The sequence below is a fragment of the Parastagonospora nodorum genome, assembly GCF_000146915.1.
Source record: "Parastagonospora nodorum SN15 chromosome Unknown scaffold_19, whole genome shotgun sequence".
NCBI classification, from domain to species: Eukaryota; Fungi; Ascomycota; class Dothideomycetes; order Pleosporales; family Phaeosphaeriaceae; genus Parastagonospora; species Parastagonospora nodorum.
In genome coordinates, this window is record NW_001884567.1 from 502,879 (window position 1) to 530,573 (window position 27,695).

General features: G+C 53.0%; 11 protein-coding genes across 11 annotated transcripts; 9 read left to right on the plus strand and 2 right to left on the minus strand.

Annotated features, from left to right (window-relative positions):
* Window positions 1-110: 110 nt before the first annotated feature.
* SNOG_11499 (hypothetical protein) lies at window positions 111-1,892 on the plus strand (the record flags this gene model as incomplete). Its single annotated transcript, XM_001801687.1, has 3 exons — window positions 111-302; window positions 504-1,032; window positions 1,072-1,892. The coding sequence occupies 3 exons, from the start codon at window positions 111-113 to the stop codon at window positions 1,890-1,892; spliced, it is 1,542 nt and encodes a 513-aa protein (XP_001801739.1).
* Window positions 1,893-4,013: 2,121 nt separating this feature from the next.
* Window positions 4,014-5,851, minus strand: SNOG_11501 (hypothetical protein; the record flags this gene model as incomplete). The annotated part of the gene is made up of 2 exons (XM_001801688.1): window positions 4,014-5,392; window positions 5,509-5,851. The coding sequence occupies 2 exons, from the start codon at window positions 5,849-5,851 to the stop codon at window positions 4,014-4,016; spliced, it is 1,722 nt and encodes a 573-aa protein (XP_001801740.1).
* A 1,228-nt stretch (window positions 5,852-7,079) lies between these two features.
* On the plus strand, window positions 7,080-7,476 carry SNOG_11502 (hypothetical protein; the record flags this gene model as incomplete). The annotated part of the gene is made up of 2 exons (XM_001801689.1): window positions 7,080-7,275; window positions 7,370-7,476. The coding sequence occupies 2 exons, from the start codon at window positions 7,080-7,082 to the stop codon at window positions 7,474-7,476; spliced, it is 303 nt and encodes a 100-aa protein (XP_001801741.1).
* A 3,718-nt stretch (window positions 7,477-11,194) lies between these two features.
* On the plus strand, window positions 11,195-12,187 carry SNOG_11503 (hypothetical protein; the record flags this gene model as incomplete). The annotated part of the gene is made up of 2 exons (XM_001801690.1): window positions 11,195-11,411; window positions 11,517-12,187. 2 exons carry the CDS (start codon window positions 11,195-11,197, stop codon window positions 12,185-12,187), a joined length of 888 nt encoding a protein of 295 aa, XP_001801742.1.
* A 464-nt stretch (window positions 12,188-12,651) lies between these two features.
* SNOG_11504 (hypothetical protein) lies at window positions 12,652-13,521 on the plus strand (the record flags this gene model as incomplete). Its single annotated transcript, XM_001801691.1, has 1 exon — window positions 12,652-13,521. The coding sequence occupies one exon, from the start codon at window positions 12,652-12,654 to the stop codon at window positions 13,519-13,521; it is 870 nt and encodes a 289-aa protein (XP_001801743.1).
* Window positions 13,522-14,296: 775 nt separating this feature from the next.
* SNOG_20122 (hypothetical protein) lies at window positions 14,297-15,460 on the plus strand (the record flags this gene model as incomplete). Its single annotated transcript, XM_001801692.1, has 1 exon — window positions 14,297-15,460. One exon carries the CDS (start codon window positions 14,297-14,299, stop codon window positions 15,458-15,460), a length of 1,164 nt encoding a protein of 387 aa, XP_001801744.1.
* Window positions 15,461-15,716: 256 nt separating this feature from the next.
* SNOG_11505 (hypothetical protein) lies at window positions 15,717-15,996 on the plus strand (the record flags this gene model as incomplete). Its single annotated transcript, XM_001801693.1, has 2 exons — window positions 15,717-15,767; window positions 15,853-15,996. The coding sequence occupies 2 exons, from the start codon at window positions 15,717-15,719 to the stop codon at window positions 15,994-15,996; spliced, it is 195 nt and encodes a 64-aa protein (XP_001801745.1).
* A 589-nt stretch (window positions 15,997-16,585) lies between these two features.
* Window positions 16,586-20,065, plus strand: SNOG_11506 (hypothetical protein; the record flags this gene model as incomplete). The annotated part of the gene is made up of 3 exons (XM_001801694.1): window positions 16,586-17,825; window positions 18,327-19,582; window positions 19,919-20,065. 3 exons carry the CDS (start codon window positions 16,586-16,588, stop codon window positions 20,063-20,065), a joined length of 2,643 nt encoding a protein of 880 aa, XP_001801746.1.
* A 1,161-nt stretch (window positions 20,066-21,226) lies between these two features.
* SNOG_11507 (hypothetical protein) lies at window positions 21,227-21,997 on the plus strand (the record flags this gene model as incomplete). Its single annotated transcript, XM_001801695.1, has 2 exons — window positions 21,227-21,364; window positions 21,623-21,997. 2 exons carry the CDS (start codon window positions 21,227-21,229, stop codon window positions 21,995-21,997), a joined length of 513 nt encoding a protein of 170 aa, XP_001801747.1.
* An 820-nt stretch (window positions 21,998-22,817) lies between these two features.
* Window positions 22,818-24,488, minus strand: SNOG_11508 (hypothetical protein; the record flags this gene model as incomplete). Its single annotated transcript, XM_001801696.1, has 3 exons — window positions 22,818-23,409; window positions 23,472-23,949; window positions 24,002-24,488. 3 exons carry the CDS (start codon window positions 24,486-24,488, stop codon window positions 22,818-22,820), a joined length of 1,557 nt encoding a protein of 518 aa, XP_001801748.1.
* A 959-nt stretch (window positions 24,489-25,447) lies between these two features.
* SNOG_11509 (hypothetical protein) lies at window positions 25,448-27,363 on the plus strand (the record flags this gene model as incomplete). Its single annotated transcript, XM_001801697.1, has 3 exons — window positions 25,448-25,627; window positions 25,675-27,021; window positions 27,130-27,363. 3 exons carry the CDS (start codon window positions 25,448-25,450, stop codon window positions 27,361-27,363), a joined length of 1,761 nt encoding a protein of 586 aa, XP_001801749.1.
* Between the last annotated feature and the right edge of the window lie 332 nt (window positions 27,364-27,695).

The window sequence follows — 27,695 nt, forward strand, 5'->3', positions numbered from 1 at the left end:
TCACAAAGCAATACAGTCCGATTGCCAAAACTGCCGTGCTATCATGATTTACCACATCTCATAAATTCAAACCTAGATCGAATACTTACTTTCGCCATCTATCCATCATCATGGGCCTGCTAGCCAAACTTTCCGAAACACTGGGCTTCGCGGCCAGTCCTCCAGTACCCTCCGGGAGCAGGAAGCGCAAAGATCGCGACGATAGTAGCGAAGAAGAACGGAGTTTCCAAGCAAAGCGCAGGCGTTATAGTGATGGCGACTATCTCAGCTCACCCTACGATGCTCCCCCGTCTGCTCCTGTGGTAAGGCCATCTGAATTGAAGTCCTTCCCCGGTCCAGTGCAAAAACTTCGAGAAGCATCATTCGCGCATTCGTTATTAGAAGGTGGTCGTAGCCCTAGAATCCGCAGTGTTGCTCACCCCAGAAAGAGTCTGCCCACAAAAGAACAAGTCGCGTACCCGGAAATCGCTGCAACACCTATCAAAGCAACTACACCGTCCAAGGTCGGCACGATCCGCTTGAATGCGATTGCTGCAGAGCCATGGGCGACGCATGGTATGTCGAATGAAGAGAAGTGGGTTTCTAAGCCGAATAAACGCGCTTTCGAAATCGCAGCCAACTCTTCCGACCCCAAGAGGGCGGTTCGGCTTTCAGTCAAAGAGCCTGAATATGCGCTACGCGATATGGAGATTCGAGATGGATTATTCCAGCTCACGGATCTGCTGCAGGAGTTTGTAAAGGCTTACTTCAAGTTCAAAATCAGTGGCAAGCTTTCTCCAAGCTTCTTCGAGCAGTTTGAGCCGGAGACTGCCAAGGTCATTGGCTGCGTGGCATCTGGTGGGCCTGGTGGTGTTCAAGGGTGGCATGAGATGTTTACCGATCAACTGAAGAGAGAGATGCTAGTAATGGCGATTATGGGAAATGTGCTTGTGGAACAGGTCTTCCAGCACATCTTCTTCGGGGGGTTGCCGAAACACGTGGAGATCATGACGGAACTGCAGAAGACCCACAGAGATGAAGACGGTCAGTATCGTACATCGCAATCGCTCATCACGCACTAACACCGTCCAGGCTTCGACCGCAACAAAGTCTACGCACTGGGAGCGCGTACCTTCATGCACAGCCGGCTCTCCGATGGCATCGACCTCCCTGCCAACTTCGCAAACCACGTCAACCGCATCGTCGGCACCATCTATACCCACACCAAGCCCATCCTCGCCCTCAACCCTGCTTCACCAAAGCATGAGACTATCATCCCCGCGCTCCACACGATCGTCACACACGCCGGCATTCTCAGCCTGTCGATGCGCCTCGACCCACACACAGTCTACCACTTCGTCCCGGTCTTCAAAGAAGACGAGTTCACATCCGAACGCATGGAATGTCTCAACCATGTGCAAATGCAGCAGACTAACCCGCGCACACCGGATGATGCTGAGGGTCTTACCAGAGCTGAAACACAGCGTCGAGCAAATCTCTCACCCGCGGAGAAGAATCGCGCGCAAAACGACGATCCACTCACGCAAATCACAATCTTGGACGGCGTGACGGCGTACCGTCAAGGCGGGTGGGAAGCGCAGGACAGCACGCTTTCAAACGTCAAGTTCGAAAAGCAAGAGTTTGAAAACAGGGGTGTGCGGGTGAGGAAATTGACGGATGCGTTGGTGTATTGTCGCTGGGGAAGGGCGAGGCGGTTTAAGAGTGGGAAGGGGGACGATGTTGCTACGCAGCATGGGGATGCGTGGAAGGGCGGGTTTGTAGAGTTTGCGCGGGTCAAGGGGGTAGGGGATTGGATTGAGCACGAGAGGAAGATGGCGAAGGGAAAGGGAAAGGCGATGCAGGCTACGGAAGATGACTTGCAGGCAGCATTGGCTGAGGAAAGTGAGGTGTAGGACGTCGGTGTTTGGGGATGTAATGTTGGTATTTTGTTACTGGGGTATGTCATTTTGCAGCGTTGGTATCGATAATGTATGAAGACACTGATCCTTGATGAGGTGCCATATTGTTGTCACTAGGATCGTCATGCACTCATCGCCAGTGACATTCAATCCGAACGCAGTCATCGTGCATGCCTCCACCAACACATGAAATTAATATTTGCACACTGATTGTCTAGCCAAGTCCAGTTGGCGTCACGGTAGAATCCATACCAATCATCTCTCCTCTACATGAAAAACCTCAAGACGACAAAAGTCCCCTTCACATCTTCCCCCCTCCTCGTCTCCAAACACAGAAAAAAACTTTCAATCCAGACCACTAAACTCCTCGAATCCACCAATCCACAACCTAGCCATCTTACCAGACCCTTCAATTCCCAGGGTCAATCATCCCGTCCCCCAGTCCCTGCAGCCAATAACACCGCCCCGCAACCAACTGCCGGGAAGTGGACCTCAATCGCGCACCCAATTTCCCAACAACACGCCCACGAAGCGGACAAAGTGGAGCAAATGAACCTAGGTAGTATTCATTACCCCATCACACACTTGCACACCGCTTGAATGTGCTTCTAGCCCGGCTTCTAGCGCCGGATGGATGTTGTGCATGAGGACGCTTGCCCTGTGGGTAGGCATCGGTTGAAGGGGAGAGAAGCTTGGAAGGATCCACCCAGAATCTCACGTGCGACTCACTCACACGCAGAGCCGCATCTACCTAGCCTAGCACGCGCACAAGCACATGTCCACCCACGCCTGCACGCGCACAAGCCCAGACCATCCATTTCTCACGATAGCCCCAGCCAGTAGTCGTAAAATGCATCTGCCGCACGCACTTGCACTTGCTGTTCAATAGCGTACATTGTCCCTCCCGCCGCCCAATAGCTGGATTCTCACACGCATCGGCATAAACCGGCCACACTACCGACTGCGCACCGCGCTATCTCCGCAAACAGCAGTTCGGACGCAACGCACGCATGCGGCTCTGCTGGCCCGCCACAATGCAGGGGTAATCGTCGCAGGGCGTTGTGGCGCATGATTTACGCACGGTAGAATACATGGATCTGCTCTCACGTGCGACGTGCGACGGAGGAACGGGTCCGGAGGGCGAGACGGACGGGTGGCGAATTCGAGGCGAAATGTACCGCGGGATGAAAAGTTTGGTCCAACGTTGGGAGACGGTTTGCGGATGAGTAGAATTTCGATCAAGTATGCTTATGGGAAGTCGAGACGAGGTTTAGTTGCTGTTTTGGCCGTGGTTCCTGGGTGGTAGTGTGACTTGCCCCGCCAGTACCATAGGAATGCTAGGACCATCAAAAGGAATGTTAGATGGCTGACCCGACAGAATGGTAAGGAGCGTTGTTGCGGAGTAGCGAGCTGCCATGAACGTTACGCGAACAATGATTACGCGGGGGAAAGTGGTCTGATAATCATTTTGAACAGTGTGTAATTACTCGCTCGGACTTATCAATCTCTTCAAACACTAAGAGGAGATGCCTCAGATCTATCTATCAATTCCACCTCGGGAGAAACCAGGGTACATTTGAGAAAGCGAGCTGCCAAAGCATGAAACTCTGATCTTGAAAACTTTTTGGAACGCCGGAAAAAGAGAGGCCCAGGTCTAGTGATTGCGTGAGTCGGACAAAAACAACCAGGGGGATATCGAGAAGGAAATCGACAGGGAAAAGGTGGCCATTGGAACACCATTCTAATGCACATCAACATGGTCATACCAATCCTAGATTGGGTCAAGGAGATGTACCTCGAAAGAGATGTATAGGACAGGAAGCGAAACGTATGTGATACGAACGACATCTTATCCAAGAGACCAAGATCGTGTTCTCCGTGACGGACGTGAAGTAATGAATCCATCGCAAGAACGCCGGTTGTGATGCAGGAGAGATGTTGTAGGCTAATCGTAACTTTTAAGCGCCAATGACATCGAGCCATTGGACAGCTAACGCAGCAATTTTGGAAGTGAAGAGTCAGGTCACTGCTGACTTCGGAAAATGGGTATTATGACGGAGACAATCCAGAAACTCGTTCGATAGAAGTGAAGGACGCGACACATTTAGAGCGGTTCTAAAACATTGTCGAAGGGTCGATGCCCATGCCCGCACCTGCAACATTTGCGTTCTGCATGTTCTGCAGGTTCTGCAAGTTGCCGGTCAGGCCAAGCTTCTGGAGAGCAAGCTCGGGGTTGCAGTGAGGAGCATGCGAGCGATGGTACTTGAGACCGTTGAGGTTCTTGTATCGCTTACCGCAGACCTCGCAGCGATATGGCTTCTCCTTCTCCATGCCAACAGTGCCGGGGTAGGGAATAGAGGTAAGCGGATCCACAATGGAGAAGGAGCCGTCGTCGTTCTCCTTGAGTTGCTGGTTCTGGTGACCGTGCTGCTTATGATACTTGAGGCCATTCTGGTTCTTGTAGGCCTTCTCACATCCAATGACTGGGCATCTGAATGGCTTGACCTCCTCAGGGAATGGGAACTGTGGTATGCTTGCGCCATTGATGATCTGCTGCTCACGAAGTCGCCTTGCAAACTCGCTCTGGTCGTTGCCGCCAAGCTGGTAGTTCTTCAATGCCGCCTGCAGCTGAGCCTGGCTCAAACCCCCACCCTGCTTGCTGAAGAGGCGCTTGCCGGGCTGGTCAATGGTGCCGTTGTTGTTGTCGAAACCGTTCATAGAAAAGTTGGCGTTGTTGAAGTTCATATTCATGTTCATGTTCATGCCCATGTCGCCCATGCCCATCATTGGGTTGAAGCCCGCAAAGTCCATATCCAGCTCAGCGGGTGTGCCGGGATGCGAAGATTCGGGTGATGTGAGGCTGTGCGTCATGGGCATCGTGCCAAGCGTTGGAGTGTTGACAGATGACACTGTCGGGTTGTTTTGTAGGTTGAACTGCTGCGAGGCTGAGGGTGTGGATGGCGTCGATGTCCGCAGGCCCTGGTGGTTCTGCATCGTGTTTGCCAGGTTGACATTCAATTGTGGCAATTGGTTCTGGCCCTGGTTGAAGGCGGTGTTCTGCACGGGGTACTGGGTTGGAGCCTCCTCAATAGGAGCGAGATTGTCGAAGCTGATGTCGTCCATGTCCATATCCATTCCGTCCAGCGTGTCCATGTCCTGAACGGTCGACAGATTTGACCGGCTCACAGAGCCTACGCGCTGGCGGTTGCCGCTCATCGAATTTGAGCGGGGCTGGAAGCCAAGCTGGGTGTTCATGGCGGGTTCACCTTGGGTCTGGCTCGGGGCTATGGAGGTGGCGGGAGCGCCGGATGTGGACTGGAAGCCGTTCTGTGCTGGCTGCGAAGGGCGTGGTGCGGGGGCATTCGCATGTGTCTCTTCGAAGTGCTGGAGCAAGTCGTGCAGCGAAGCGAGAGTGAGGCCACAGCAGGTGAAGTCCTTCATGAAGTTGGCCTCCATACTGTGGGCAGATACGACGAGGAGTGGAACGACGGCGACTATCGGCTAGCGAAGGGTGCGGGCGAAGTGGCGGCCATCATGATGCTGTTGGGAGAATTAGCAATCTTGCCGTAACGATGTGCAGGGGATTGCATTGGCAATACTTACTCATCACGGATCCATGATCCCACCGAGACGCCGCCCCAGCTCATGCCGCCGGCAAAGCTGCCCATCTGGTTGGACTCGCGTCGTGGGCGGTCCTTCATGGAGATGGGGCGCGCGCCGCTGCCGTAGAACGACGAGCCGAGCATGCTGATGGAGGGGTTGCGCTCGCCCAGGCCCGGGCGCTGGAACTCGAAGCCATTCGGATTCAGCTGGTTGGGCGTGGAGCTGGTGTCGCGATTGGCCTCACCGGCCTCGCGCAGAGCCGACGTCAGGTTAGACGTCTGGTTCTGGGGCGAGTTGGAGCCATAGCGCGGGGGCGTCTGGATGTCGATAGGCGAAGCGGTTTGTGCCATGGTGCGCGCCACGCTGTGCTGCTGCGGGCTGTCTGGGAACAGCGGAATGCTGCAGTCGCCCGTGTCCTCGAACAGGAGCTCGGTCTCGGGCAATTGGCTGGCCACAAGCTCGTGCGGCTTGCGGTGCCAGGAATACGGGGCGTTCGCACTTGCGTCTGGCTTGGAAACGTCCGAAATGCGGCGAGGCGGGCTGCTGCACGGGGGTGGTGATGGGAGTGCTCGCTGCGGTGGATTCGCGCGGCGAGTGGGAGAGGGGAGGCGGCGAAGTCTCGTGGGAATCCAGCTTCACGGTGGTGTTGGTGGTGGGCGGCGGCGGCGGCGGGCTGGCACTTATTTAAAGTGGGATGGCGACTCGAGCGTTGGGTGTCGGAACCGGGGCTCGTTCCAAGTGACGGACGGCTCCAAGGTGCGTGCGGCAGTATGTGGCGCGGGTAGGAGACCACAGGACTGATCAATACGCAGAGAGTGGAGTCGAGTACTTGGTAAAGATGCTCAGTTAGGTCTTGCTGGCACTGGCTATGCTCGTGGCGGAATATTACACGGTCGCTCTCCGGGGGCGCGGCGGGCTATAAGTTCGCTCGAGGGCGGTGACGAGGACTATGGACGGGCGGTAGATTTCCTTAGCACGCTTGAGCACGCTTGCGGTGAATCCCTGACGCTCTGGAGACTGGGGCGCCAATGGACGGAAGGCGCTACTGTGCTTCGTGCGTCGCCGGCAGCAAGATGCAAGTCTGACGATGGAGCCGTGGCCTGTGGAGTGATCAACGGCGACGTGAAGGATTGGCGAGGGGTGCAGCGGAATGTCTCAGGACACAGAATACAGGAAGTCAGGGCCTTTGGACGTCACTCGGCGAGATGCAACCACGGCCTTTATGAGACATGCCATGCTACTGCTGTGTTTATTACACACCCCGGAGATTCCGACCGAGGCAGGGCAGCCTGCACGGCCACACGATGCCGAGTTGGAGTGCTACCGGTACTAGAGACGCTGGTCTTGGCCCCAGGGCTTCCGCTGGCCTACCAGACCCGGCCTGCTCTACATGGCGTCTCCCAGCAACACGCCGGGGCATTCGATGAATCTGTGCGACTCTTCGCGCCTTCGAGAAGCCCTGACTCTGGAGACAAGTTGCCCCCTTCCACGTGGCGTCGACGTTTGCCGTCGCTTCGCCGTGCCTGTTCTCCAGATGGCTAGTCCCGAGGAAAACCCGACGCATTGCAGTATGACACTATGTTCCGCATCGTCGCCCACATGGCGACCGCTCACAGACCCTCACAGACCCTCACAGACCCTCTCCCGTTTCGCCAAACAGTTAAGAACCCGTGGACGCTCTTCGGTCTGGGTACCGCCGTCAACCGCTTTACACGCCTGCACACGACGTCACCAGTGACTGGTGGGCATACATACCCTGCTGAGATCTGGCGAGGTCTGGCTGATCGCACTTGCCTCGCATCTCGCCCACCATCGGACTCGACAACATAACGATTCACGACAGCACCATGGCCCAGCGAGCCCCATAGCTGCCCGTCTCATCAACGATCCCGCGCCCAGCGCCAACTGCCACTGTTTCGCATTCACGACTTTAGACCTGCAGTCCGGTCACATCGGCAGCATGCAGCTGGGATAGGGCGGCTTTCTGCTCGAGTGCCTAACCTGTTCGAGCCTGCGGTGAACGGCCTCTTACACATGCAGTCAGCAAAGACAGCCGCCGCTAGGCCATTAGCCTGCAACGACCAACGCTGAATGCGTGCGTCACAGCAAGCCCATGCACTGCGAAGACTCCGCAGGGCAATTTCTATATTGGCCCAGTCTTATAGCTGCCAATCTGGACCGCACATTACCGCCTGGACAAGCTGCCAGGGCGCATCGACATATCTACGGTTCCGACATGCCACGGAACAAAAGCGACGGACTCGGCACCCTGTCATCCTACCCCAGTAGTGCAAGGCCCGAATTGCTCAGCAGTATAAGGTTCCGTCAGCGGTGGCCTGTCCAGTGAGCGCGTCCTTCGCGACGAGCCGAAGATGCAGCCTGCAGCGTGCATCCAACACATCTAGCTCCACAGCAAATCTCCAGCTGCTACCCCACGCCCAATGTGTAACCCTCTGCCCAAGACTCGAGTCGTGGTCCATGCACGGGTCAAGCCTCATCTCCTTCAGCCTGCATTCTGCATCTCGTGACCACATGCCGACCACCGGAACATCCCAACCTGGCTGGCAAGCAAGCAAAACCCTGCGAGAACCATGCCGAGCCGCGGCGTTTGGCTCATTCATGCCTAAAAGGCCGTTTCATTGGACCCTGCAGCAGCTCTTTCCCACGCTCTGACCCGACTGGGAGCTTTTCCTCACCACGCACGCAGTTGCAGTAGGAGTTCATTGACGTGGAACGGGTAGATCTCTGACAGACTGACACGGCTGCTTCTCAACGCATGTCGACCGCTGTCGCTTCATGCATCGAATCGCATCGCATCGATATCGGAACCACAGATCTACAGATAACTGTTCCATCTACAGTCGTCATCCTGAGCTGGTAGCTTGTAAGAGCGGAACGCAATGGAGCGGAAGCCTTCGCGTTCAACCGATTACACAGTGATTGGCGCGACGCCAGTCCAATGCGGCAGGCACTCTCGGACACAATTCCGACGGTGGGCGTCACTGTCGTCCTACCATTCGCCTATTCGTGGCTTTTTGACATCCTTTCGTCCAACGTGTCGCAACGCACGTAACTAGGTGTATCGTTGTTGCGCTTCATATTCCCCTCAGTGTTCTTGTTGCTCCTTCACCCTAGCGACGCATCGTTCATGGTGCATTTACCAGAGGTCCGCACCAGCCAATATTCTTTTAGCGGGCCCATTCCGCCAAGCCCTATCCTCGGAGCAGGTCTAGCGAGCTGGAGCATTTCTGCCTGCTGAACATCACTGCATTCCCGCTTGGACAGCAGTACCAATTGTGGCTAGCATCATCGATGCCAGGACCGTCAAAAGATTTCATGGCGATATCTCCAGCTATAGTCCATGCTGGTGGGCCTACGTTCGTCTTGCCTTCATCGCGTCGTATGCCTCACGCATGCATGCTTTAGCGTAAGATCGTGGTGGTCAGGTGTTCTCGCTTCCCTCGCATGTCAAACTCACTGTGGGCCTTGACGAGCGGTGAAGGATGAAAGAACTCCCAGGGCGGTCCTCATTTACCATTTTCTTGCAGGGCTATTGCGCATTCAAGGGATGTTCAGTATGGATTGACAGTGTCACAGCGATCCTCCAGACAGGTCTCGACCACAGCACTGCCTTGTGGTACCTCAATGGCGGACACTTATGCGAGCATTGAACAACACCTGCGGATTACACTAAAGTATTAGTTTACATACAGTGCCTCGCATTCCGGGATTGGTCTTGGAGGATCTTGAGCCCGCACACCATCTCGTTCCGTTTCCGTCACTAACACGCAAGTCACATCAGAACAAGTAGCTAGGCTCATGCCGGTCACAATAAGACGGCAACGTCGCGCCGCTGAGCTAATGCAAGATGTCAACAATTCGTGGCTCAAGTTTGAGTCCCCTCCTAGTGGTGGCTTGAACCGTATGCGAATTCGTCCTCACAGTCGTAGTAAATCTTATCCTTCGGTAATTCGATCGCACTCGCTTCCACGCTCCATGCAAGACTCCACGGAAGTATCCTAGCGAAACCTTCAAGCCACCCATCGGTCCGACTGTTAGTCCCTGGTGACGGCTCGAGACGTGACTGCAACAGTGCACCGTTCCCTGGTCAGCTTCCGGGAATGTTACCTTCTGGACGCACGGAATACTGGAAGAAGTGTTCCGGACTGAATTGCTCGTCATGGCGATTACGAGCACGCCGGTTTACGAGTAAGGCACGGGTAAGCACGCCAGTATCGGGCCTTCTCTATCAATAACGCGTCACAAGCGATCGACACCAGTGACGTCGAGGCGGTATCGACGACACAATCACGTCTACGGAACAGCGGTCCCGCGTTCGGTGCTTCGAGACGAGACCCTCGTTATTGTATCGTCGGGAATCGGAACTGCTTATTTAGTGTCGCCGTTAGAGAGATCGACGGAGGACATTGGAGACGACCACGCCAACTTGCAGCCGAGCAAACGCCATACTGACCATTTCCGGAATCAAGGCCTGATAGAATCAACGAATGGCATTGCTGAAGGTGTTTCTCGTGCGCACCATGATATCAGGAATTTGGATAGCCCAAGGCGTCCTCCCAATTATGCAAGACATCACGCCAAGTCAACGGTTTCATGATTCTCTGGCTCGGAACCGGACCCAATGCTATCAAATAAAGAATTACGTTAGACTGAACACATACAGCTGACGTCTCCCCGAACGACTCTCGCCGACTGCGCACTCACAATCAGTGTCTTATTGCTATGCCTGCTAAATTTCGAAGGTTATTGGCCAACACAATAAGCTTCGTGGCTCTGTACAGAAAAACGCAAGGAGCCATAGGATGACGTTTTTAGCTACGAACCACGCTTGAACTCTTGTCCATCAACCAGCCGCCGGTTCACCCAAGCTGACTTTATTGACCCTTCATCATGCTGTTCGCCGTGTCTGAGCCTTGCTATCATTGAAGGTGTTTATACTACTGAATGTAGGCTAGATCAGACAAGTCACAGACATCCTTCTAATGATCTGTTTCTCAATTCAATTCCGATGCCTTCCCAAAATACGATCGCGAGATGGGGCATGGGTCTTCACGCCAGCCCACACAATTCGTCGCAGCGTTTTAAGGCGACTCGGATGACAACACTCAGATATTTGAGCTCGGATGTGATCGAGAGAAAGCGATTGTAGTCGTCGAGTGGCGACTTTTACTACCAGACATGCCCGTCCTCAAGCTAAAATAGTGATTAGCGGGGTAGCGCAGCACCACATTGGCCACTACATCGCACCAGCCTAAAGACTTTCAAGCATATTTTAAGATCTATACAACTTGAGTATCACATCGAATTTTTGTATGTTTGAACGACTTTGTGAATTGCAGAGATGCAACAGCTGTTCATGTACCCTGTCATTTATGACATCACGCGACTCCTCCTTGCAATGCTTGGAGAACACCACATGCTTCCTCGGTAAAGTTGTCTTTCGCATTACGTAGCCGATAAAGAGAGAGAGCTTTCGTGTTCTAACACCGGGCTGCAGTCGTCTTCTCCAGACTTCTTGGTTAAAGCAATCATCAGGATCACTCTTGTCGTTTGGTGCCTTGACGCGTTGTCGGAGCAAATTTGCAGTGTTCTGAGCGCGCAAAAGCTCTAGATCTATTGCCACAGTCATTCCTCACGCACCATCTTACAGAACATTTCGAACGACAAGTGTCATGTCGCTACAGCCTGAACCAGAGACGCATCCGGTGTCGCGCGCCAAAGCACCGTGGGCGATGAAAGCTGAGAGCTATCTGCTATTCCTCAAACTCAAGGAATTGCCCCAGGGCGTATATGATGAACTTGAGGAAGTATGGGCAGGCGATGAGTTTGGCAAATTCAAGGGAGGACTCGGTGCGGTAGTGATTGTTCGGTATAGTGATACTCCAGCTGGTACGTTTTTCCATTTTCTTTTCCCACAAAGTGTCTCTCGAGTCAATCCATCCCCAATCTCGAACACATGTTGTGAACTTTAAGCATACTCATCACCCCACCCAGGCCCCTACGACGAACTCATCCTTGTCCCCGGTAACTTCACCATCCCCCCACCTTCTTCCGGCCCTCCCAAAATCGCCAAAAGGTCCCTGCGCATCGCACGTATATACGTCTCCCAGCGCACCACCACCTACAACGGCCGCCTCAACTGGAACATCCCCAAACACCTCGCGCGCTTCTCCTTCTCCGCGCCGCCCGCAACCAACACCTCTTTACCCCAGACTCTAGACGTCCGCGTGTTCCCACCCAATTCAACCGATGGTGATGGCACGAAGCCATTTTTCTCGTGCACGCTCACACCCTGGCGCTGGGTGCCCGCGATTCCGGTAAACATGGCGTATGTCCCGATGAGTATGGTGCTCACGCAGCCGCCGTGTCCGCAGGCGGCGGGGCAGCGGGCTGCTGTTGAGTCGGAGATGCTGCTGGAGAGTCCGATTAACCCTAATGACATTAGCGAGAAGAATGAGGAAGCGGTGCTGGTGGGGACGGAGCGGTGGTGTGCGACGGAGTTGGGGGCGAGGAGCTGGGCGAGGGGATGTTGGGTTGAGACGCATGCGGGTGAGGAGGTCGAGGAGGGGAAGTGGTGGCCTAAGGGAGTGAGGACTTGGGGTGTTGGGGGCTGGTTGGAAGATGGGGTTTTTGAGTTCCCGGAGGCGGTGGAGTGGAAGTTGTAGATGGCGGCTTTGAGGGGGCGATGAGGTGTGGTTATGAGTTTGTATCAGCGCGTTTATAATGGCTGTCAAGAAATTGAACACTAAGCAACGCGCTAGTTTTCATTGTTGTCAATATTGTCCAAGTTGCCGTGTTCTTGTCGTTGTGTTCATTGTTGTCAATATTGCCCAAGTTGCTATGTTCTTGTCGGTATCGTAACAAGGGTGGTGTTCATGATAACTTTCACTGTTACCTTGCACTACTCACGCGCATGCCCACGAGACCTTGCCGAACAATTGCCGGCACATTATTTCGGAGAACAAAGCCTCACGTCGTTGATAATACTGAACAATACCAACCTCTCTCAACCACAGCATCTAGACGATCAATACACAGCTACAAGTCATCTCTATCAATTGCTGATACTCTGCCTCAGAACTCCTAGTCTACCATCACATCTACCACCACCACAATCACGATCACCAACATGATGCGATCTGCACTCCCATACAACTTTCGCTGGACAGCTAGGCTCCTCCGCCGCGACATTCACAATCTCAAGGCCAAGGCCATCTCCAAGATCAAGACCCACCTTACGCGCCTCTCCAAGTCCGCCGCTGAGGCCATTGACATCTCCATGGTCTCGTCCGTCGCCAGAGCCAGCATTGATCCAGAGGACCCACCCTCTATCAAGAGTACAGCATCAACGACGGCTGATGTAATAGGTACCTCCCACATCCTTCCATTGTCATCAGTTAGCATATCCGCGCAGCACCCCAGCACCCTCCATGAGCTCCTCGAGAGTCAGCTCAACACCTTGTGGTCATTACGAGACCACAACATGTCTGAGAAAGAGCGCTGGCAATTCCGTGGTAGTTGGCTGGTGTTGTGGAATGCCATCCAAGCATGTTCCTCGAACCCCGGCTACGGCATCTTCGATGGGTTGAAGAAGGATGAGACGGCTCTCCTTCTTCAGCTCATCGAGCTCTGTGCTGCGAAGGCATCGAAGAATGCGCAGCGCGTGAGTGGGATGCCGGCGACCCCGTATATGGCAAAGAGGGATCATGTGCGCTTTGATTCTGTCTTCAGCAAAGCTGCTTCAAGTGGAGGCGGCGCGCCTATGCCAACCACCTCACAACTATGGCATAGCATCTTGGAGGGTGCCACTGATGATACCAAGACGAACGGTGTCGCGGAAGCACTCCTCAAGTTCATCTGGCCCGAGGAGAATCCCGTCGAGATTCTCGACGCGATTGGAGATCCGGCCAAGGTGTTTCGAGGCGGCGACGAACTCCGTCTTCGACTTCGAGACCTTCTCTTCCCATCATACACCACCATATCAGCTCCGCGCATGTAGACTTCCACAGTCTCTCCATCAATGTTGTCGTGCTTTACGGCGTTCTTACCGACGGAGAAGTTTTGTTATGTAAGTCGTCTTAGGGTCAGCCAATCAGCGCACGACCCCGGAAAACGCGAAAACCCCGTCCTCCTCGGCAGCGGCCGCGACCGCCTCGAATCTATTTAACCCCGCCGTTATCCCACATGTTTTCTGCTTTTTTTCATACCGCTCGCGGATTTCGATTGTTGCTCTACACTGATCGGGGACGACTGTTGTTGGTACTGCTCTTCTGCCGCCTGCCCGTTCTGTCGTCATAGATTGCATGGAACCCTAAAAATTGTTCAACGAACGCGATTCTGGGGTTTGCCGTCGAGACATCTCTTATCTCACCACTGGGCTTGAAAGCAGCGCTCATACTGCGCGAAACCATCCTAAAAACCCTTTACGCCGATTTCAGTTCGAGACTCGCATGCACAGCGAAGACAAAGGCAGCACGCCAGGACCAATTGAACGCAACGAACTCACTAGAGTCAATACCTACCCCCACGCAGAGTTTACCATACCACCCGCGGACACTCTCTCACCATGCCGAAGTGCCCAAACTCAAACCGCCGCTGCCCGGGGCTCGGAGAAAGGGACGGAGAATCCAAGAAGCGCCACTGCAACTGGAGATGAAGAAAGCAAATCCTCAACCTCGCACAATGATGACGAGGTTACTTATCCTGAAGGAGGCTTAGGTGCCTGGCTCGTGGTTCTGGGATCGTTTATGGGCCTTGTTGCGGCGCTGGGAATGATGAATACCGTGGGTATCTACCATGCGTACATTGCCGAACACCAGCTTGCTGGCTACAGCGAGAGTTCAATCAGTTGGATCTTCTCCATGTATGTGTTCTTGTCGTTCTTCTGCGGCTTGCAGATCGGACCTGTCTTCGATGCACACGGCCCGAAGTGGCTTGTCCTTGCTGGCAGTGTCCTGTTGTGCGCTTCAAACTTTTTGCTCGGCAGCTGCACAAAGTATTGGCACTTCTTCCTCGTCTTCGGAGTGCTGGGAGGACTGGGTACGTCGCTCATCTTCACCCCTGCGTTGGCTTCTATCAGCCACTTCTTCCTTGAGAAGCGTGGGAATGCCACGGGCATTGCTGCGGCAGGCGGCTCCTTTGGTGGTGTGATCTTCCCTCTTGCTTTGCAGCAATTGTTTCCATCCGTTGGGTTTGCCTGGGCTTCGCGCGTCATCGGATTCATCGATGTCTTCTGCTGCATCGTCATGTGCCTATGCATCAAATCGCGGCTCCCACCCAAGGCCGGCCAGTCGGTTCTACCAGATTTTCGCATTTTCCGCGATAAGTCATACCTGCTCCTCACGGTGGGTATCTTCGCAATGGAATGGGCGTTGTTTATCCCAATCACATACCTCTCGACTTTCGCGACATCGACTGGCGCTCTCGACCCTGCATTCGCGTACCAGCTGATCGCCATCTTCAACGCCGGAAGCTGTATCGGGCGCTGGGTGCCAGGCTTCCTAGCCGACAAACTGGGTCGATTCAACAGCATGATCGCCACCCTCGCTATCTGCTCAGCTACGTCACTGACATTCTGGCTGCCAGCCTCGCTCATCACGCCTACCACATCCGCCGAAGCAACGACCATCAAAGCACTCTCAATCGTGTATGCCGTGATTTTCGGCTTCGCTTCCGGATCCAACATCTCGCTGACGCCGGTTTGCGTTGGCCAGCTCTGCGACACGAGTCAGTATGGGCGTTATTACGCTACATGCTACACGGTCGTGTCATTTTCCACGCTGACGGGCATCCCGATTGCGGGCGCCTTGATTCAGGCGACTGGTGGACATTACTGGGGCGTGGTTGTTTGGACCATATTGTGCTATGTCTTGGCGTCGGGATGCTTTGTGTGGTCGCGCGCATTGCAGGTTGGGTGGAAGCTGGGCGTCAAGTTTTGAGCGAGCTTCTGCATCGTACAGTTGAGCTAATCCTTATGGATGGACTTGCACGAGATTTGCGCGCTGTACGACGTCTTTAGCGTGGAGGCGTTCTCGAATTGGGAAAGCGTGCTGTGAGAAGATAGCAGGAGGGGCAAGATGTGTGAAGTCATCGTTGGAGAGAGCCAGGAAAACCCGGAGAAAAGGGATGTTTTGTTTTTTCATCGATTTCCATCGCGTCCTATACACGATTCGTCCACACTCGCTTATATCCGCCATGTCACTCCTTTACTGTAGTCATTCGAAGATGCAAGTCGCCACACCACAAGTAGCTACTTGCATCTCAGTCCACGCAAAATACACTTTATCGTCATGCCACATTGGCTTCGCCCCTGATCCTATACCAACCATAGATTATCGTGCACTGGCCGATCTCCCGCCACGCCGGTCGGCCCCTGACCCTAGCGCCCTCTTCTCCCGCGCCTAAACCATCACCGCGAACCAAACAGCGACTTGTTCATTTCCACAACGACGACAGAATCGTGTTGAAGCCTTGAATCATGTCGGAATGTCGTCGTGCCGCTGGTACCTGTCAGACTCTCCTGAGCCAATAGACATGTGCGAGGGTGTCGGCAAGTGCTGTGTCCGACTGCAGAGTTTCGTTTGATAGGACTGGATGAGTGATGGGTGGACAGTGACAGCGAATACGCGCATGGAGATGTTGCACGTCGCTGCAGGATCGCGTCCGCCATGGGCGCCACTAGGCACGCTTTAGGATCGAGCTGAGCGTTTCGAGATGCAGAGTTGGCGCGATTGGGTTCGAGTGTTAGTGCCATGGAGCGGTATTGGAAAGAAGTTCCAACTACGTTTTTGGTGTAGTGGATGCCTTGTTTCTTGGTACAGTGGGCCTTGATTTCGTAGGTTCCCGCGTCTACTTTGGTATGGTAATTTCCTGACATTTGACTAGTTGGTAGTTTACTTTGCTATTGTGTCCCAAAGACCCACGGGTTTATTTGAGTTGCTTTTTGGCCTTGTTGGTTCTTGCCTTGTATTTCTTCCATTCATCACATCCGATATGAGGCTTGGGGCTGACACATGAACATGTTATCTACATCTTGCAATTGTCTAGGTCGAGCTTCCAATGAAATGGAGGCGCCAATCCCTGTCCAGCATGCTGGCAACTTTGAGGTGGAGAAGATACAACCAAAGGGTTTGAAGCGAAAAAGCTCCAAACTGCAGACTCATGTGGAGGTTTTGAGATGTAGATTGGGGAAATCGGCGGTCACGACAGAGGCAGGCAGGACCTTCGAACCCTCGAAAGATTGGACGCCAATATACTACGCGGTCTATCATCGACGAGAAGCAGCTCTAACACACTTCCTGCGAAATGGAGGCTCGCCGGACGATGTCACTGGATCGGGTCAGCCACCGCTGTGTGTGGCAGTCGTAAATGGACATATTGATGTCGTCAGAATTTTGCTGGAGTACGGAGCAAATGTGGATGCTACTACGAGAGATTCTGGAGAGACGGCACTGCACCTGGCGATCAAGAACAACCATACTGAACTTATCGACTTGCTTCTCGAAGCCGGACCCCAACTCGAAGCACATACGACTGAAACGAACGAGACGCCTCTTCACTACGCTGCATCAAAATCTGGATCGTTGGCTACTATTGTGGCACTGCTCAAACTTGGAGCAAAATACGACACCAAGAATTCCAAGGACCAAAGCCCAGCAGAATCAGCGCTGCTAGCAAACAACATCCAGGGAGCTGTCGCGATCATCAATGCCGCGCATGGGAGGCGCCACAGATTGGTCAAGGAGAAGGAGATGTTATTGAAGCACGTTGAGCGAAGCCAAAACCGCTTCAGCATAGGGAACGAACTGATCGCGGATATCTTTTCAGCAGCATGCGATCCGGACTCGACAGTACTTGTCGAAAGTATCAAGAGAGATGACGCTAGCTTGGTAGAGATGTTTCTGAGCAAGGGAGCTGATCCGGACCGAGTGACCGCAAGAGGAGAAAGACCCATCTTTATTGCGCTGGAGTGTGCTGGAGCGCCAGTCGTTCAAGCATTGGTCAAGCATAATGCAGATGTACAAGTCCGAGATGCGACAGGTCTTTCAGTCTTACAGGCTGCATTTGAGGGGTCAATGGCACAGGATAAAGACAGCATATGCGCGATCTTTGAGTGTCTGCTTTCCAAAGGAGCCAATGCAATGGACACATACATCGACGGCAAGAATCTACTTCATCGTGCTGTGTCACCAGGTTTCGGCTACGCAAAGGCAGCACACCTATTCCTTAAATCCGGCATTAAGGTCAACTCTCAAGACGGCGACGGAAACACGGCTTTGCATCTCGCAACACACAGCAAGTCATGTATGGAACTCTTGTTGAAGAATCGCGCAAATTCACATATAGTGAACCGCGAAGGTCTTACACCATTACTTCACGCTATCAGCCAAGCCAGGAAAGGAGATGAACCGGATCTGGAAGTACTGATCAAAGCATCTAGTATGCACAAACTGGACAGCAAAGGTCGGAGTGCTCTACATCTCGCTGCTTCCAATGGCCTCGAGAAGAATGTCCGCGCCCTCCTTCGAGCACGAGCCGACACTTCCACTGTCGACTCGGAAAAACATACACCTTTGCTTCTTGCAGCAAATAACCACCAGTGGCACATCGTGCCTACACTCACAATACCACCAAGTATCAACTCTTGGGATGAGCAGGGAATGACTGCACTACACCACATCGCCTCGAGCTCACCCAGACTACCATCGACTTGGTCAGATGTTGCGGCAGCTGCAGTACCCTTCTGTGAGCGAGGTGTTAGCAGGAGCATGCGGGATCGTTCTGGCGCTACACCATTAATTGTAGCAATCAAGACACTTCCTGAGGATGGCCTGCCCATCATTGAGACCTTGCTTATGAAGTCAGCGGACGAACGCGCCAGTTGGAATTGCATCGGCCACGAAGATCATGACAGACGCGATGCGCTTTACTACGCTATCACGATGCGAAGGCCACTATTTGTCGACGTATTGCTGAAGAACGGTGCAGCGGTGTCGTTCATGGACTGGGTGCCTATAAGAGGAGCCTTAAACTTGTCAGTAGACACTGATAAGCAGATCTCAAGTCTCATTGCGCAACATGAGTGGTCACGCCGCGCCGGTATACTTCGAACTCAGCAAGTTGTTCCGGAGCAAAAGAACCAGAGGTCTCTTTTCACAGAGATGTTCCCGACCAAGGACCTTGCCATCATAATTTCGATGGGTTTAGATCCAAACGCACTACCGAAATCCAGTCTGGGGTCTTCAATGCTCTGGGCAGTCCTTCGACAAGTGCCGCTTCAACCTTCACTACCGCCGGCCTATCTGTTTGACACGATCAAACTCGTTCTTGAGCATAGTGCTGATCCCAACGCTGGAACTACGAGAGCTGGTCGATGCACACCTTCTCCTCAATCGTCTTCGCAAGATCTGCCCCTGTCGATGCATATGCTGACATTCTTAATGGAAGAGTGTCCTACGGTGGATGCGGAACTCATCACACTTTTGCTGAACAAGGGTACGGAGCTATCTCTCGCTTCACCGTTCTACGATGGCAGATATCCGCTTCACTCAGCGGCGAAAGCGAATCGAATCGACCTCGTGGATAAATTCTTGCTCCAGAGAGCAGACGTAAATTGTGCCGATTTGGAAGACCGCACTCCACTGTTCATCGCAGCTAAGCAAGGCTTCTCGGACATTGTAAACGCACTTATCAGCCGGCACGCGAACGTCAATCTGCAAGACAAAAACGGCGATACGGTGCTGCACATGGCGGCTTGTGGAGGCAGCAAGACGGTTGTAGCGGCCTTGCTCCGCGCTGGTGCCAAAGCTAACCTCAAGAACACCAAAAATCAAACACCTCTCGCATGTGTCTCTGAGGATCAATTCAAAGAGAAAGACAAGATTGTGTACATGCTCAAGGACGCCGAGCAAAAAGAGAAGGTAGTTGAGGAGCAGACCCGTAAAATGAACGCGCAGAGTGCCGCTCAAGAGGCGAAGATGAAACAGCAAATAGAGCAGGACGAGAAGAACAGACAACAAAGACAGCGGGAAGAACAGGAACGCAAGGCCAAAGAGAGCGAAGTGAGCGTCCAAGAACTAAGTCAAGTTGAGGCGCCTCCACAAGTCTCACAACCAACGCTCAAGAAAAGGCCATCCATGCTATCAAAATTCCGCAGCTCAACTTTCCTAGCGGGGCGATCGAAGCCTCAATCTCCCTCACCTCGTATTCCCGTCAGTATGCCGAAACTCGAAGTTAGCATTCGCGTTACTACACCACCTGCGTCGAAGCACCTTGATATCGCCTCTCAAAACCCTGCCGCGTCAATCACCACCCCATCAATTGTTACAGCACCACACACCCCTGCGGATACATCGAAACGCGCACCGAATTTCCGCATAGACAGCGGGTCTTGGCAGAAGCGTGTGAGTGATGCTGAGCAGCCGCTTCCCGTCCTTGATCGCACTAAGGCTGTTCTGAACGGCAAGACTGGTGACAAAAGGAACAGTAGCGCAGCTGAGCTTGCGGATTGGTTGGCGTTGAGTAAGATGATGGACGGATTGTAATTTTCCTTTCTACATATATGCATAGCGTTGTCTTTTTTCCTAGCTTGTCGGTAAATTTCTCATCTATCTTCATTTTGCATTGCGGGCTGGAAGCATATACGTGGATCGGTTGGGATTGCGTGAAAGTACGCACATGGCCCGCAGACTTTTCCTTTGTACTTCGATGGTCATCTTGGCATATACGAGGCTGGCACGGGACTGGACATTATACCCGATAATTATGATGATAATACATAGAGCAGTCTATAATATTGTAGCATCAGTTGAAATTCTGTGGCACAGCGAGACTTGCTCACTAAACGTCGGGATATATGAGGCAGCCATTGAGCATATCAATCTAATATTCCAAAAGATTTACGAAGCCAAAAAACACAACAAAATGCGAAACGCTACCACCGAAAAATAAGATCGGTACCTGAAGACAGCTCTCATAATGTTACCCGCATGGATACCACTTCGAACTTTGCTTCCGTTGATGGAGACATCCGGAGCGATAACCTGTGGTAGCCGGTTCAGTACAAACTGTCCATACTTGGCCTGATTGTCACCCAGTCAGTCCAAAAACTCATCTTCCTTGATTCCATGCAATCCCGGCATCTGTCGAAGGACATATCGAGCAAATTGCCGAATACTACCGCCAGAGGAGCCCTCGTATAGCGCACCATATGCAGCTTGATACAAGGCAGACTTGGCTGTGTATTTGCCATCGCTATCGGCACCAGTAGCAGCAATCATTGCTTTTGGGTAGATTTCACGATAGGACTCTAGGGACCTGAAACGATGCATCGCTGTGCGAATGGAGTAGTGTGGAAACCAGTCAGTGGTGACGAAGATGGGAAGGGACGGAAAGCCAATGCAGTGAGGTGCTGCTGTACTGCAGCGCTCCTAGTAAATTGACCCAGTCACTTCGCCAGTTTAGGAATCGTCATTGATTTAGGTTATATACGCCTTCAAACACGTTGGTATATCGGCATTCCATAGGATCATCGGAGCCTAGAAGTCGTTGGGCGAAGACGGACGGGGATCCCAAAGCGTTTTAGCAGCTCTAGATTAGAGGTGCTAAAACGCTTTGGGAAACAGACAACCCTGGTATGCACGAGATGAGCCAGTTGCCGCTGCCTCAACTGCGTTGAGATCCAACAATCAGTCAACTTCCTCAAGATGGGCAAATTGATGGCGGGCATTCTGGACCTGCGGGCCGAGTACGGTCCCAACTTTGTCGGTGTCTTCAACCCTCTCATCAACAACATCAAGACTATGAAGGTTGGACGATCAACTCACCATTGTCCTATCTGCGCGGTAAGTTGGTGTTAAACTACACCGACTCTGCTTTGCATGATACAATGTCATTTTTATACTGACCAAACCATTACAGAAGCCAATCAAGCGGAAGTGCTACCAGAAGCTACATCTGGGTAATGCCAACAATCCACTTATCTTGTAATCACATTTACTGAGAACCAAATAGCCTTCTGCGAGGTGTGCGGCGATCGTTTCTCTACCTGGTCCCGAGTCGGCTGCGCGAGGCATCCTCATGCCCAAGGCCACAACCTCAAGTTCAAGGGCACGCGCGACGGATGGCCCGAGGAGCGAATCCAGGGGTTCCAGAACAAATACAAAGAGACAGAAGTCGATAAAAAAGTCATCGAGGATGAAGAAGAAGTGGTACAAGAGGAAGAGACGGATACCTTCGTCCCGCCTTTCACCGGCATCGTCCCAGATCCCGAATACGCCAACCCTCAAGGTCTCACACCAACTTTACCCGCTCAGCAGTGGCGCGATCACCACGAGGTGATTCAACCCGCTTCGAAGGGCAAGCCCAGCCAGCACCTCGGCAAGAAGGCGAAGGAGCACAAGCAGTCGCGCGCAGCTCTGAATCGGGCTATGAAGCACAAGGCCGGGTTAGAGTTGGAGGCTGAGCGACAGGCTTAGGCTGCATCAAAGGCTGAAGCTCAGAAGCTGGCCGCTGATGAGAAGAATACCAAGAATGCCGGCAAGGGAAAGACGCGTCGTAAATTTTGATGGCGTGGCTTTCGGTCAAGTTGCTCGCTGGCTGCATTTGCGACTCTGTCGGAGTATGCAAATCGTTCACGACCAAATCTATGCTCAACATTCTTACACTCGCTCATCTAAGCGTGTTGCGCATTTGCCATTCTTAACTGGCTCTATGCCAGTTTTTATTAAGGGACGACTGCTGCCCATACCAGTGTAGAGATTATGTTACCACAAACTTCACAAAAATTCCTATTCTCCATAAATGACCATGAATGATGAGAATACTGTGTGATAGTTACAGTGGAGGATTGAATTAACTTTCAAGAGATCGCTTCATAAAGTTGGTTTCTCTTCTGGATTTTGTTTCCATTCGGAACCACCTGGGCGGTACAGTGCACATCAGCTGAACACGATATTTTTGAATAATAATCAGATTCAAGTTGTGAGAAATTATGGCCTTTCCAGGATGGCGTGCCATTGTTTGGAGACTCTGTAGTCGAACATAGCTATGGTGAAGAACTAAAGGGATCTACATGTGATCGACACATCAAGCGGTAAACACGCATGACAGCGACGCTACAGCGCACTACAAAAGCGAAAGCGAGACACCAATCTAGTCCAAAGATGGAAAGTGGTGCGTCTCGAATACCTCACGAGCGAAGAAACACGACAATATGCGCAGGCAGCTCTTCCATAATCCTCATGTCTTCATTACTATCCTATTAATACGGACTTAACACACTTGTCCAACTTTTCGCTAGTACTTGAACCCACCCGCCCTCTCCCTCCACAACCCATTAGGATCATACTGCATCTGCAACGCCTTCAACTGTTCATACTCCTTATAACTCTGCATAACCGCCTGATCGCCCGCGGCATCATTAAGGTAAAGCGGGCGATAAATATCCCTCCTCATGCCTGCCTCATCCAACCACAGCGGCACTTCCTGATCCAGCCAATCGGTCAGCTGCTTTGACAGGCTATACGCAACAGCGTCGTCTTCAGGCAGCGCCCACGAGCCCTGTATCTCGAGGATTACGAGGTCGGCGTCCGAGGCGGACAGGCCCATGGCGTTGCCGCCCTTGGCGGCGGATTGTGCCCCGATTGCGGCAGGGAAGGGCTGGAAATCGACGGAGAATTGCGAGGTTGGGTGCAGGAGGTTGGCGAAGGGTTTTATGATGGAGGACCATTTAGCTTGGATGTCTTGGTACATTTGGGGGCGGGTGGCGATGTAGGGGAGAGTGTAAGTCTGGTTGGGGTTAGTTGGGATTGGTGAGGGAGGTGGGGATACGAACGCGGAAGGAGCAGCGGGCTTGGAGGAGAGCGACTGGGGCGCCGTTTGCGCGGACCTATGTTGTGTTAGATCATACGAAAACAGCATTGGAGTGTGAGACTTACTAGCTCTGAGTACTTCTGGGTCCGGGGAAGACAGGTGAGGTTGGGGATCTTGAAGAAGTCGGCAAATGGGCCGGATTTCGGGGGTGTAGGACCGTCATAAAAGTAGTAGAGCAGCTTCAAAGATGTGCCATCAAGGAGCAAAAGGTCTGTGAAGATGACAGCAGCCTTGGGATCCTGAGCGCCGTTGGCGACGAAGTTGTGGAGCGCAGCATACAAAGCTTCGCTCTGATTCAGTGCGTAGACACACGATCCACCCCATATGTCGCCAATCGGAACAGTCTGGACTGTGAAAGTGGTCACAATGCCAAACTGACTGCCGCTTCCTCTCATAGCCTTCGCAAGTTCTGGTTGGGATTTGGCATCTATGTTAATGATAGAGCCATTGGCCATGACAGTCTCCCAGCCAATGATGTTGTCGGCCGCGAGACCATGCTGCGCACTGAGGAATGACAAGCCGCCTCCAAGTAGAAGACCACCCACGCCAACAATTCCTGATTGATGTCAGTGTTGGTATCACTTAGTCATAGCTGAGTATGTACATACCTAGACGTCCACCGAGCATTGTCACACCACTTGGTTCCAAGTCTCCGATAACATCGTTCCACTCGCCTCCAGGCTTTACATAAGCCACTCCCTTGGTTGCGTCGTATGTAGCACCCACCATGTCCGTCATTGTGATGAGTACGCCATCTTCGACGCCGTTGTGTCCAACGTTCGGATCATGGCCACCGCTTCTTGTAGCCATTTTGACAGTGGGGTACTTGAGCAGAATTTTGACGACAGCCGATACATCCTCAGCAGACACTGGCTGCACGATACATGCAGGATCAGTAGAGCGCTGTGTCATCGACCAATACTGCTGCTTCTCATATGCGTACTCGACCGCCAGAAGCCCGGTCGTTAACACTTTGCCAGGCAGTGCATTCTTGATTTCAGTGCATGCTTGTGTTGTAGCTTGGTCGGGAGCAGCGGTCGCTAGGGGAGCGCCCAATGCTAAAGCTACAAGTGCTCCGCGAAAGACTCTGTCCATGGTTCAATCTAAGGCTCAACTGCTTGAATGGACGAAAATTTGAAGGGAAAGAGGAAAACACAGTCAGACCGACCCTTGGCCGAAGATGGGAAATATAATACTTTTCCCTCTACTAGCATGACTGGGCACGCCGCTCATCACTTTCTCAAAGGGACTGTCCGTGTCGCGATAGTCTTAGTGGTAGTTTTGGCATAGTATGCACGGTGAACCGAGGCCTTCCTGTCGCCTGTCACAGATGCTGTGTAACCTCTGGTCTAAGGGAATAAGCCTTCGCCGGCGTTCCAGCAAGCCTGCCGAAAGCGAAAGCGGGCACAAATTGTCCAACCTTCGTATCCAGTACCGGCTATTCAACGGTGATTGGCATCCGCATGCTCGACAAAGGCAGTTTTGGCGAGGCTGGCTGCATTGATAAGAGAAGAAAAAAGCCATTGGGAGGCAGACCCTTGTGGTGGCTTGTGAAGGCATATCTGCCAGCAAATTGAAATGCAGTCAGTCTCCACAATTCAGGTCACGGTGCATCCGCAGCACGCGTGAATCCTCTCAGAATGCAGGATGCTATTGCAATTGCACCAAAAATAGCCTGTTGGCTTCAGAAATTTCAGCTGCGAAGTCGTGTTTGTACATAAGGGCCGAGAAGGACAGGCTTCGCCATCGGAATCAGGACATCAATCGTGCGATGCTCGCAGTACATGGTGAGGATGGCGACGGAACGCTTTGAAGCCGCTCACGAATACGAGTGTGGTTGTGCATCGCGTGAGGGTTGGGACGGACAAGGCGTACGTGCAGGCCCGCCATGTGGGATGACTGCGGAGGGCGCAAGCGGGAAGCGCTAGTCCCAAAAGGTTGGTGGAGTTTGGAAAGTGCGACCAGCGACTGTTGACGGTGGCCCGAGCGGCGTAAACAGAGCAGCAACACCATCGTCATCTCGCGCGCGTCTCCCACGCACGACGACGGCAAAAATGGAGGCGCACAACCTCAAGACGGCATCGGCATACATCAACAACTTGTTGTTAGCACGCGGGCTATTGCGCGATGGCAAAGCGATCGAGTTCGCGCACCCCTCTCGCGGCGCGGGCGGAAAGGAACAGACAATGGCGCATATCATCAACGTTGTGCACGATCTGATCCTGAAGCGCGATGTAAGTGTCTGGCTGCGCAATGTACATCCCATACTAAGACTTGGCAGCGCGATCAGGAGTATCGCGAGTCCATGGCAGAGACGCTGCGCACTCTTCGCTCCGAATCAACGCGCCAGACAATCGCCCTCGAAAAGCTTCAGACGCGCAATGAAGACCTCGCGCGCCAAGTTTCTCTGGCGCAGTCGCAAGAACGTTCCGCCCGCGCCGCCCTCCGAACCGCCGAGTCGTCCGCCCGCAGTCTTCGGGATGAAATGCTGCGATTGAAGACGACAGTCCAGCAGATCCGCACGAGCTGCGCAAACGACGTGCGAAAGCGCGATGTGCAGATCCAGAAGCTCAAAGGTCACCTGACCACGCAGCAGAGGGGCAACAAGACTGGCCTGGTGGGCGCGAGCATCACAATCAACCCTGGGAACATAGGCCTGGGTGGATCAACCAGCAGCATCCGAGATGACGCGCCCGATCTCGACGATCCTGGTTACAGCCTCAAGCAGGAGACGACCGAGTTCCTCACTCAACTCAGCCAGAGTCTGAGTGACGAGAATGACAACCTCATCGGCCTTGTCAGGAACACACTCATGACGTTGAAGGAGCTGCAGGGAATGCCAGAAAGTAATACCCGAGAGGACGCAGAGGGCCTATCGGTCATTGGCGAAGAGAACGAGAACACGCAGATGAGCATGTTCCAAGCATTACCGACCAACTACGAAACCCTCGCAAGCGACATGGACACTGTGTTGGACAATCTAAAGAACCTTCTCACAAATCCGAACTTCGTGGCCGTCGACGAGGTTGAGATGCGCGAAGAGGAGATACTCCGGTTGCGCGCTGGCTGGGAGAAGATGGAGGCCCGCCTACGTGAAGCCTTCATGTTGATGGACTCGTGGCGAAAGCGCATGACCAATGGTGATACTATCAATCTTGAGGAGCTGAAGATGGGCCTAGGCTTGGGAGTAGGACTGGAGTCTGTGGACCGGGAAGACATCTCTATGATCGATGAAGAGGAAGAGGAAGATGAGGCCAGCTCCGTTTTTGACGAGGAAACTGAAGAAGTGGACGAGCAGGCGACCCCTTCATCTCCCGCTCCTGACCATACCGTGGCTGAGAAGACCGGCACTACCGACATATTCAACTTGAAACTAGAGCCCAACAAGCCGACAGCGCTCAGGGAAACGAACGGTAACAAATCACCCATCAGGTCGCCACGCAAAGTCGCTTTCTCTGCGTCCATACCGAACACACCGTCACAATTGGAGGATGAGAACGCAGAAACTTCCGGTCTCGATCTCGTAGACGCCGACAGCCCTAGTGTCGCACAAGCAGCTACCAAGGGGACACGCTCGTCAGAACGTATCTCGCGATCAAGAGCTCAAGACGAGCCCATACCCAGACAAGTACGTTGCAAAAACATCGCGAATAGGAGGATCAAGGCTAACTCTATCTTCCAGACTCGAAAACGTCACTCCAGCCCACGGCCCCATCCAGATGAACCCTCGCCGAAGCTCACAGTACACGATAAGCTAGCACAAGCGGAGGCGGCTGCTGCTGCTGCCGCAGCCGCTGAGGGTCTGCAGACTTCGACCACCATGAACGAGATTAGTGAAGGCGCGGCAGAAGAGGGCAAGCAAAAGAAGCGTGCAGCGCGATCACCAACGAAGACAAAGATACAGGGACGGCCAAAGAGGAGAAAGAGCACGCTCACACCAGAAGAGTTGGAGAATCTGCTGGGCTGCTAGTCGCGCGATGTGGAGAAATGAATACAACTGTACAATTTCATGACATATAAGACAATGTCTTGTCACGACAGGTTGAAGCGACTCAGACTTGCTTCTTCCACAACCTTTCTCGGAGATAAAAACACAAGTTCATGCATCGCCTGGTGGAGACACCAAGTTCGATGAGGTGTGCCAATTGTTCGCCACGGTCCATCATCCGAAGCCATCCGCACTATCGCAGCACTTGACGTCAGAACACTGCTGAACATGAAGATGATGGTAATCACATGTAAAGTCGTGATAACAGAACAATTCCGCGACAAATCCACGAACCAACCGTGACCCAAGACACT